This window comes from Schistocerca serialis, chromosome 6, assembly GCF_023864345.2.
Source record: "Schistocerca serialis cubense isolate TAMUIC-IGC-003099 chromosome 6, iqSchSeri2.2, whole genome shotgun sequence".
Lineage (NCBI taxonomy): Eukaryota > Metazoa > Arthropoda > Insecta > Orthoptera > Acrididae > Schistocerca > Schistocerca serialis.
In genome coordinates, this window is record NC_064643.1 from 749,628,425 (window position 1) to 749,640,714 (window position 12,290).

The window sequence follows — 12,290 nt, forward strand, 5'->3', positions numbered from 1 at the left end:
TGAGCAGTCCTTTCTGCTGTGCTAAACCAACACTCACCAAAATTCACCAGTTAGACACATTATAAATCAGCCCATCAGTAATTTGTCAGCTGATACAAACTTATAACTCCTAAGTTAATGAAACTGCAGTTACTGAAATTATCAATTATAATATGTTGTGGGTCATGACACATTCCTAATAAATAATATCAAATTAAGTAACTTAAATATTCTAAGGAGTCTCATTCCTTTCCATCACATTGGTACACATTTTATCCAAGTTGTCAAGATGTATTTAACTTATTGGTACATTTACATTATCATATAGGTAGAAAGTATGTGCAGAAAATTTATTATTGCAATTCATCATCTTTTCAAAGCAATATATTCTTGCAAGTTTTGCTAACTTTCACTCCAAAGAAACCCCCTTACCATTGGAAATATTTGTTAAGTGAATTGTGACAGTTTATCGTAATATTACCTGCTGTCTCTGCTGAATCCATTGCCATCAAATGTGTACTTCTTCTATCTTGTCTACATCCATTCCTGCACTGACATACACATTAATGCTTCCCCCGTTCCATCCCATTCTCCCTCTTTTTTTACTGTATCAAAGTTGTTACGTCCAGCAGTCGGCATCACCTACTTCATCCCTATATATATGGTTTCATATTTGTAATGTTTCTCAATCCAAATTCCCTCTTGGATTTCGGATATTCCTGCAAATATGTGTTTTCTTGAGGTGCCTGTATCCCTTCAAATGGATCGTGGTACACAAAGCCAAAATTCCTCTTTTTCAGAATCTATTTTCCTTGGCCATTTCAGTGCCTTAACCAAAGCTAGCGATGAAATTTCAAATAAAGTAGGTTTTAACCCACTATTGTGCTATCTCTTTCTTTTTCTTCATTTGATTTTCACACTCTTCTCCTTTTCTTGAGCAATTACCTCTTTAATAACTGGAACACTGCTTCTTTAATAAGATTCCTAGGTCCAACTCATGTGGAGAAAACACAATGGTTCATTGCCATATATTATCTATAATTGTGTCAAATTTGGGTACATGTATGGTCCATGAAGTATGTTTGTATGGCAGTAAGTCCTGCACAACCTATTCAGTTCCTTCATAACTCTGTTGCTTGTGTGCCCTTGTGGTAAATAAACCAAAATTTTAATGTGCTTTATTATTCCTTTCCATATATTTAGACCAAATAGGGGTCCATTGTCCAACAGTATGGCCTCTGGATTACCCGACTGGGTACATAATCTTTTTCCAGTTTATCAACGAGAATCCTTGCATTTTCTCTCTTGATCAGATAAAGTTTGACAAATATAGAAAAATGTTCTAGGATAGCAAAAGTATTAACTACATGTTCATCTTGAAACCAACAAAGGACCAAACAAATCTACTGCTATTAGTTCTTTAGGTCTGGTGGCCAGTACCCTTTGTCTCAAATTGCATGGTAGCTGCCCTCACTTTCTTGCTGGCACTTATTGCACATGGCTTACCTCTTTCTTACTCTCCTCCACAAATTGTTAAATAGGACACTTTCCTGAAGCTTAGCAATATACTTGTGTGGGCCAAAATGTCCATAACTTTCATGCACTAGGTTAATTAATTACTCTAAAAGCTGGTCCAAAATTGTAGATCCCTGTTTCCCACTTGACTGTCCTTTCTCTTAAAAAGAACAACCTTGTGTACTTTATGACAGACTTTGATCTTTGGATAATCATTTGAGCTCCACTAATGCTTGACCAACTTATTTCTGGTCTGTGATTTGCTCACACCTAATACTCTTGCATGCCTTCCTAATCATGCCCTCATCTTTAACCTTTTCAAAGTATTGTATTTTTATCTCACTCTTGACAGCCCCCATTCACCCTGGCATCTGAGACAAAGCATCTGCTACAATATTTTACTTCTTATATATTGTATCTCTATTTCAAATTGCTGCCAATACAGCACCCATCTAATGAGCCTACTGTGTCACAACCTACAAGTTCTAAGAAACCTCAGTGCCCCATGTCAATGAGTACAATAGTTTTGTTTCCCAGTACGTACTGCTCAAATTTACAAGGGCGGTTTGAAAAGTTCTCGGAATAGAATAGAAAAAAGTACTTACATCAGTGAAACTTTTTTTATATTTTTCAGTGTAGTCTCCCTGCAGATTAATGCACTTGGTCCAACAGTGTTCCAATACCTTGATCCCATCTCGAAAACAAGTTTCTTCCAGGCCTGCAAAATATTTGTCAACTCCGGCTATCAGTTCTTCGTTTGAAGTAAATCGTTGTCCACCAAGAACAATTTTCAGTTTTGGGAAGAGATGGAAGTCTGACAGTCATATCAGGTGAATCAAGTGGGTGTGGCAACAAATCGTACCTTAGTTCATGTAATTTTGCCATGGTGCTGGCACGTGTGTGAGCACGCATTGTCCTGATAGAAGATGACTTTCTTCCATGCTAAACCTGGCCTTTTTTCACATATCTTTTGTTGCAATTTGTACAGGAGGTTAGCAGAGTATTCTTTAGTAATTATTTACCCAGTGGGGAGATCATCTACAAACAGAATCCTCTTCGCATCCCAGAACACTGATGCCATGACCTTTCCCACCAAAGGAATTGTCTTTGCTTTCTTTGGTGGCAGAGAATCAGGATATTTCTACTGCTTTGATTGTTGTTTTGCCTTTGGGGTATAGCAGTGGTCACAAACTGGCGCAAAAAATCTTGTTTGTTTCTCCTAAAACGGGCCAAACATTGGCCCAATATGTCCATTCTCATGCGTTTTTGATCCAGCATCAAGAGTTGCAGCACCTGTCTTGCAGATAATTTTTTCGTTTCTAATTCTTCATTTAAAATGTGATATACCCTTTCAGATGACATCTAGCAAGCATGAGCAATTTCACGTGCTTTCAATCGGCAATCCTCCATGACCATTTAGTGCACTTTTGCAATGATTTCTGGAGTAGTGACACATCTTGACCAAATTTAAATTCATTAGTCCACTTGGCAACAGTTATGTATGAAGGAGCAGTATCTCCCAGTGCATTCTGGAAATCGGCATGAATGTCCTTTTCTTTCATACCTTTCTTTACAAAGTACCAAATCACTGCTCGAATACCAGTTTTTTCCATCTTCGCAAATCACTATGCAGGAACAACAACAGAGCCACATCACTGCCACAGCTCTCTTCCAAGAGCATTGATATGGTACGTGTTTACAGGTAGCAGCCCAATGGATATCATGTGAACAACTTGTTGTGCTACCGCTGACCTCCCATGGTAATTCCAAGAACTTTTCAAACCACCCTCATATTGTTGGAACTCCCACACCACAGCAAGGTGCTGACAATGTTGGACTGCCAAATGCTATTATTCTGATGCTATGTCTTCCCCTGTAATATGCGTAAGTTCTGAAATGCTTCCACCCCCAGCCCACATCCACATCCATCCAAAGTGATACAAAATGTGATACAAAAATCTGTATAGTACAGTATTTTGCCCCAGAGCAGTTCCTCCTTCAGACTTGTAGATTAGATTAGATTAGATTAGATTAAACTAGTTCCATGGATCATGAATATGATATTTTGTAATGATGTGGAACGAGTCAAATTTTCCAATACATGACATAATTAAGTTAATTTAACAACATACTTAAGTTAATGTAACTACTTTTTTATTTTTTGTGTTTTTTTATTTTTATTCTTTTTAATATTTTTTAAATTTTTTTATTATTTTTTTTCTTAATTTATATCTAAAAATTCCTCTATGGAGTAGAAGGAGTTGTCATTCAGAAATTCTTTTAATTTCTTCTTAAATACGTGTTGGTTATCTGTCAGACTTTTGATACTATTTGGTAAGTAACCAAAGACTTTAGTGGCAGTATAATTCACCCCTTTCTGTGCCAAAGTTAGATTTTATCTTGAATAGTGAAGATCATCCTTTCTCCTAGTATTGTAGTTATGCACACTGCTATTACTTTTGAATTGGGTTTGGTTGTTAATAACAAATTTCATAAGAGCGTATATATACTGAGAAGCTACTGTGAATATCCCTAGATCCTTAAATAAATGTCTGCAGGATGATCTTGGGTGGACTCCAGCTATTATTCTGATTACACACTTTTGTGCAATAAATACTTTATTCCTCAGTGATGAATTACCCCAAAATATGATGCCATATGAAAGCAATGAGTGAAAATAGGCTTAGTAAGCTAATTTACTAAGATGTTTATCACCAAAATTTGCAATGACCCTTATTGCATAAGTAGCTGAACTCAACGTTTCAGCAGATTGTCAATGTGTTTCTTCCAATTTAATCTCTCATCAATGGACACACCTAAAAATTTGGAATATTCTACCTCAACGATATGCTTCTGATTAAGGTCTATATTTATTAATGGTGTCATATCATTCACTGTACGGAACTGTATGTACTGTGTCTTATCAAAATTCAGTGAGAGTCCATTTACAAGGAACCACTTACTAATTTTCTGAAAGACAGTATTGACAATTTCATCAGTTAATTCTTGTTTGTCAGGTGTGATTACTATACTTGTATCATCAGCAAAGAGAACTAACTTTGCCTCTTCATGATTACAGAATGGCAAGTCATTAATATATATTAAGAACAACAAAGGACCCAAGACTGACACTTCCCCCATTCTTGATAGTTCCCCAGTTCGAGGAATGTGCTGATTTTTGCATATTATGAGAACTGCTTATTTCAACTTTCTGCACTCTTCCAGTTAGGTACGAATTAAACCATTTGTGCGCTGTCCCACTCATGCCACAATACTTGAGCTTATCTAGCAGAATTTCATGATTTACACAATCAAAAGCCTTTGAGAGATCACAAAAAATCCCAATGGGTGGTGTTCGGTTATTTAGATCATTCAAAATTTGATTGGTGAAAGCATATATGGCATTTTCTGTTGAAAAACCTTTATGGAAACCAAACTGACACTTTGTTAGTACTTCATTTTTACAGATATGTGAAGCTACTCTTGAATACATTACTTTCTCAAAAATTTTGGATAAAACTGTTAGAAGGGAGATTGGATGGTAATTGTTGACATCAGATCTATCCCCCTTTTTATGCAAAGGTATAACAATAGCATATTTCAGTCTATCAGGGAAAATGCCCTGTTCCAGAGGGCTATTACACAGGTGGCTGAGAATCTCACTTATCTGTTGAGAACAAGCTTTTAGTATTTTGCTGGAAATGCCATCAATTCCATGTGAGTTTTTGCTTTTAAGCAAGTTTATTATTTTCCTAATTTCAGAGGGAGAAGTGGGTGAGATTTCAATTGTATCAAATTGCATAGGTATGGCCTCTTCCATTAACAGCCTAGCATCTTCTAATGAACACCTGGATCCTACTATATCCACAACATTTAGAAAATTATTATTCAAAATATTTTCAACTTTTGACTTTTTGTTCGTAAAGTTTTCATTCAATTTGATGGTAATACTGTCTTCCTGTGCTCTTGGTTGACCTGTTTCTCTTTTAATAATATTCCAAATAGTTTTAATTTTATTATCAGAGTTGCTGATTTCAGACATGATACACATACTTCTGGATTTTTAATAACTTTTCTTAATATAACACAGTAGTTTTTATAATGTTTGATAGTTTCTGGGTCACTACTCTTTCTTGCTGTCAGATACATTTCCCTTTTCCGGTTAAACATCTCTTCACATCACTCAGTTCACGCTTCAATGACATTCCTCTTTAGCAGCTGCATTAGACTCAGATCATTGAACAAGTAGCTCCAAACATAATAAAAGATATGGTTACAAGAAATCCACATTTTATTATGTCACAGTGTTATAGTGTAAACATGAGTAGCAAAATACAGAATAGTGACTAGTACAGCACTGGTGCGGAACTGTTTGGTGACAGGTAAAGACATGCACAGATTGTTTGGTGACATGTACAGACTGCCAGCTGGTGCTGGTACACAGAAATATGTAGAGCATTTGCCTGCCAGGGGTCATTGGCTGCAGGTGATTGAGGCACTGGAGCATGATTGGTGACCTTTGGTGGGGGCCTGGAGCAGCCAAATAGTGTGCTACTCAAACTGTGTGGTACACCTACATTGGAGCAGGAGGCACGTCTGACGATGTGGGATGGACTTATTTGGTGCAGGAGGCACCTGCATCAATCTGGGGTGCACCTGCATTGGTGTGCAGACACCTACAACAAGGTAGGAGGTGCCCACATCTGTACAGAAGGTGCCCGAAGGCACCAGCGCCAGTGCATGAGGTGCCCGTGTCAGTGCAGGAGGTCTTCACATCAGTGTACAAGCCACCCGAATTGGTGCAGGAGGCACCTGGAGGCAACCGCATTAGTGCAGAAGGCACCTGTGGGCACACTGAGGAAGCCTGGCATTCCTTCCCACAAGAGAAAGGCAGCGCAGGCCAAATTGTGTCATCCACGTGGCATGGTCCACTGGTGGGAGGGTTGGGAAGGCACAGCCTGGGCGAGGTGTTGCCCAGAGTGAACTTTGATGCCATTGGATGCCATGGCACGAGCAAAAATCTTGAAAAGAGTGTACCAACAATTGAGGACTATTGTCTGAAATCACTAAATTAGATAGGCCTTCTACAGAAAAAATGGTTAACAGTGCCATGACAGTTCTGTCTGCTATGACAGATAGGCAACAAACAACATGAGGAAAAACAGTAAAGTTATCAGCAACCAGCAACCAAAACATGACTAAAAAAGATTCAGCAACATTTGCTTGAATTCTTTCCCAAGGTAGCATGGGTACTGACCAAGGGGAAAGAAACAAAAGGTGTGTGGTGCCACATGTTTATTTGAACACTTGCAGCAGGCCGAAAACCAGTATTCCACCTCACAATTAATGTTTTTGTGCTGGGTCTGTAGCAGCTGGGGATGTCATCTTGGAATTGGTGATTGGTAAACTATCGATAGTCTGCTGTGCTTCTGGGCAAGTGGAAACATGATTATTCCTGAGGAAACAATGGATCAGGCCCCATGGGCAGCCAGAACAATACATCTGTATTTGGGTGCCACAACATAGGTCAAAAAGACAAAGGGTGTGTTACAATAGCAGAAAATTCAAAAGCAATGATAGCATCAAACTCAAACAATGTCTCAGTATGAGGATAATTAATGACCTAATAAGTATGAGGACAGACTACAGATTTGGAAGCTTTGGCAGCAGTAAATTGACCAAGAACAAGAATATGTTATTTATTGTAGCGTACCAGATGGTATTTGACAGGGGCCAATGGTGGAGTGCCCTGCCATGCCTACATTTGAGAGCTGAGGAGTAAAACAGCTGCTCCATTGTCCACATGCAGCTCTCTCATGTTCCACAAAGCAGGAGGGGCCAGATGGAAGTGCTACATGGTGCCCTTGTTGTTGTTGCCAATGGGGGTCATCTGTTGTGGCTAGGATTCCTGGTGTGACCTGTTGGAACTTTCTCTTTGCTTGATTAGACTATTGCTATGCACTGATGTCGTCCACTAACAGTGAAAACCAACACTGCTTTCAATTGCTTTCAGTTTGTGAGTGCTGCAGATTCTTCTATAGCCTTCAGCTTCTCAGGATCTGGTGCTATCCCCAGTCCATTAATAATATGTCCCAAAAAGTTTACTTCTGTCTTGGCAAATTATGATTTTGCTATCTTTACACTTCCCCATGTCCAAAGCTGTCTGTACATTGTTCAATAAATTACAATGCTTTTTTCAATTTGGGTTCATAATCAAAATATCATTGACAAAAGCATTATTTCTGCCCTACCCAACATCTCATCCATTGTAATCTGAAGAGGCCACCCAGAATTGACAACATATTCCTTCCTGGGGGAAAGCAGTGTACTTTATTAACTCTTGTACAAGCTTTATATTCCAGTACCCACAAGTAGTGTCTAATGATGTTAAGAACTTGGTCCTGTAGATCTTTTGTAACATTTCCTCTGTGTTGTCTGGTCTGTAATTCTGCCATACTACAATTTCTTTCAAACGGTGTGCGTCAATGACTATTTGCACATTCCCATCCTTTTTTCTCACAACTTGCAAAGATTTGCTATACATGTTCAGGCACCATTCAGTGATCTCCCTCAGTCTGTCATTCTTCGGATTTCTTTATGTACCACCTACTGTCTCTAAATAGATTTGGAATACAGCTTTATAAGAAAAAAAATATGCTCTTTCACATTTTAAATTTCATTCATACCCATTCACCAGTCCTGGTCTACCAAAAAAAGCCATTTCGTATCTACACAGAATCTGTCTTATGTTTTCACACAGTTTGTCAGTTATTGTACACCTTTCACTGGTCACTGCCATTGCTCCAGGTCATATTCATGCAGCATCTTTATGACACCCCATTTCCAAATAGATACACCTTAAAAGGTAATTCCACCTATTTTATCTACACTTCAACTAATGGAACCTCGTGAACATTCCCACCTAAATCACAGCAAAACACCCCTTTCATAAAGTCATTCTTCTGTTTCAGTTTGTTGAGCAGTCCTACAGCAAAATTTGGAAATTTGTGGTAAGGTCTTATGGGACCAAACTCCAGAGGTCATCTGTCCTTATCTACAGCTAAATACAGTTCTACTGTTAACCCAGGAATTACTAGGAACTGAAATTCTGTTCCTTGTCCCAGTACTGAAATGGGCATTACAACTTCTCACTTAATTACATTAATCAATTGCCTGTCACTCTAACAGTCTTCAGCCCCGTTACCAGCATGGTTACCACTTCTGTCTGTTTAGCCATTGACTCATACTATACCTGTGGTATCCAGCACACCCCATTTCCACTATCTAGTAAAGCATTCGTGGGAATACCACCTATTTCAGCTTGAATGACTAGTTGGTTCTTTTTTGATTCATCTTCCAAGGACTTCTCTTCATCTAATAACTCGGTGCTATTCTGCTGTCTCTTACTGTAGTTGCTTACCTCTGTCTTATTTTCTCCTCCAATTTTACATATAATCTGCAGATGTCCAAATCTGCCCAATAGATTCACGCTGCAACATTATCATAATTCTTCTGCCACTACTGCTTTATCCATGACTGAATCATGACAAGCATATTCAGGTTTACTAACTAACAGTTTGTCATCATCAAAAACATATTCCTACATAATATTTTACTCTTTCTCTTCACCCTCACCTCCCATTCTATCTTCCCTTTCAGACATCCTCTCCTCTTCCTACTCGTACTCTTGTCTCAAATATTCTTCCACTCATATCCTCACTGGACCACAATTTAGCAAATTAATGTCTTTGCATCTGTTGTTTTGCTTTACATTACTAAAGCAATCTTGAACCCCCTGCTGGTACACACTCTCCATGCTGTGTTCAGCAAACTGTTCTATTTCATCCACCTGTCTCTCCAGAGATCCAGATTCCATCCTTTGGTCCTGAAGAAAGTATCTTTCCCTTAATCTAAAACTACATCTTGGCTATCAGGTTATACCTATTTTCCAATTACCCTGACACTTCCTCCATTTTTGCAACTAAAAGGACACTCTGCTTTATCTCTACTTCCTATTCAGTATCCTACTCCCCATAGGGTACTTCTTCCAATTACCATTTCCTTGTGGGTCTCGCTCCACTCTTGCACAGCAGGAGTTAATGTCTATTTCCTGGTCCTGCTCTTTCAAGGTTTCTCACTTCTGTCTGGGATGCAACAATCCAGTCCATATTATTTATCCATCACCTGCCAGGTCTCTTATCCTACCTGTTTGGTGTTGTTGTTGTCGTGGTCTTCAGTCCTGAGACTGGTTTGATGCAGCTCTCCATACTACTCTATCCTGTGCAAGCTTCTTCATCTCCCAGTACCTACTGCAGCCTACATCCTTCTGAATCTGTTTAGTGTATTCATCTCTTGGTCTCCCTCTACAATTTTTACCCTCCACACTGCCCTCCTATACTAAATTGGTGATCCCTCGATGCCCTAGAACATGTCCTACCAATCGATTCCTTCTTCTAGTCAAGTAGTGCCACAAACTTCTCTTCTCCCCAATCCTATTCAGTACCTCCTCATTAGTTATATGATCTATCCATCTAATCTTCAGCATTCTTCTGTAGCACCACATTTTGAAAGCTTCTATTCTCTTCTTGTTCAAACTATTTATAGTTCATGTTTCACTTCCATACATGGCTACGCTCCATACAAATACTTTCAGAAACGACTTCCTGACACTTACATCTATACTCGATGTTAACAAATTTCTCTTCTTCAGAAATGCTTTCCTTGCCATTGCCAGTCTACATTTGATATCCTCTCTACTTCGACGATCATCAGTTATTTTGCTCCCCAAATAGCAAAACTCCTTTACTACTTTAAGTGTCTCATTTCCTAATCTAATAACCTGAGCATTACCCGACTTAATTCGACTACATTCCATTATCCTCGTTTTGCTTTTGTTGATGTTCATCTTATATCCTCCTTTCATGACACTATTCATTCCGTTCAACTGCTCTTCCAAGTCCTTTGCTGTCTCTGGCAGAATTACAATGTCATCGGTGAACCTCAAAGTTTTTATTTCTTCTCCATGGATTTTAATACCTACTCCGAATTTTTCTTTTGTTTCCTTCAGTGCTTGCTCAATATACAGATTGAATAACATTGGGGATAGGCTACAACCCTGTCTCACTCCCTTCCCAACCACTGCTTCCCTTTCATGCCCCTCGACTCTTATAACTGCCATCTGGTTTCTGTACAAATTGTAAATAGCTTTTCCCTCCCCGTATTTTACCCCTGCCACCTTCAGAATTTGAAAGAGAGTATTCCAGTCAACATTGTCAAAAGCTTTCTCTTAGTCTACAAATGCTAGAAATGTAGGTTTGCCTTTCCTTAATCTATTTTCTAAGATAAGTCGAAGGGTTAGTATTGCCTCACGTGTTCCAACATTTCTGCGGAATCCAAGCTGATCTTCGCCGAGGTCGGCTTCTACCAGTTTTTCCATTTCTCTGTAAATAATTTGCGTTAGTATTTTGCATCCGTGACTTATTAAACGGATAGTTGGGTAAGTTTCACATCTGTCAGCACCTGCTTTCTATGGGATTGGAATTATTATATTCTTCTTGAAGTCTGAGGGTATTTCACCTGTCTCATACATCTCGCTCACCAGATGGTAGAGTTTTGTCAGGACTGGCTCTCCCAAGGCTGTCAGTAGTTCTAATGGAATGTTGTCTACTCCCAGGGCCTTGTTTCGACTCAGGTCTTTCAGTGCTCTATCAAACTCTTCACGCAGTATCGTATCTCCCATTTCATCTTCGTCTACCTACTCTTCCATTTCCATGTTAAGAACAATGACTTCAAGTGTATGTAGTTCCTGGTGCTTCTAAATTTTGTTTATCTTTGTATTTTTTATTTATTTAGGATCCTTGACCCTAGCTCCCATCTTAATGGAAGACTAAGAGTGCGCCAAAATATGCGAGAAAATCCACTGATGCCACATCCAGAACTCCCAGAATTTGATCAAGAAAGTAAGAAAAACTCTGATGATGATAATGAGAGTGTGACATCAGGCAAGTACATGTGCAGAGTAAGATAATATTCCTAACTCTTATGGTTTTGACAGACTAGATTAATTTGAATATTTTTCAGAACCCAAAGAAGATCGTATTGATGATGTAAATCCATTTTGGATAGAGGATCGAAAACTGAAGAAAGGTGAAATTGATTATCTCTCAAAAACTGAAAAGGTATTCTGGACGGATTTAATAGCAGCTTATTTGTATCCTCTTTTTGAAGACCGTGAAGAAAACAAAGAAGAAAAAGTAAGTTTAGAACATACTAATTATCATGAACTGACATTCAAAAAGAGCTCAGTCTTCATCTGTAAACGTTTAAGTACAGTTCAGTCCCTGGGACTTATAATGGCATGAAAATCAGAACCTGACCATAGAAGCTGAATTCATGAACTTGCACTCTTCTTCAGAGCATATAAAAGATATTTACATACAATGCTACATTGTCCTGATACTGTTGTCAAATGGAAGATAGATATTGTTTTAGGAGTGTGTGAAGTAAACAATGAAAAAGACCCTCCCACACCTCTATGTAACTCATCTGTTTTGCTTCACTCATGATAGTAAGAAAATCACTCAAGTTAAACCACAGTTCTGGGCTAATACAGTTTGTGTGTATGTGTGTTTGTTTGTTTTGCTAAAGAAGAACACTCATAAGTTCAGTTAACTGTGTTCCAGTCACTGTTTGTGTAGTAAGCTACTGTTCACTGTTTCCACAATATGAAACCTAGCAGAATAATCTGAACTGATGCATCGACATTGAATTTGAATTAATATGGCATAGTTAATATT

General features: G+C 38.5%; 1 protein-coding gene across 1 annotated transcript in view; it reads left to right on the forward strand.

Annotated features, from left to right (window-relative positions):
• The window catches only part of LOC126485065 (chitin synthase chs-2-like), a 271,806-nt gene that overhangs the window by 210,234 nt on the left and 49,282 nt on the right, over positions 1 to 12,290 (forward strand). The window contains exons 17-18 of the mRNA XM_050108667.1: positions 11,347 to 11,495; positions 11,575 to 11,747. Of these exons, the coding sequence (XP_049964624.1) occupies positions 11,347 to 11,495; positions 11,575 to 11,747 (322 nt within the window). The remainder of the gene's footprint in view (positions 1 to 11,346; positions 11,496 to 11,574; positions 11,748 to 12,290) is intronic.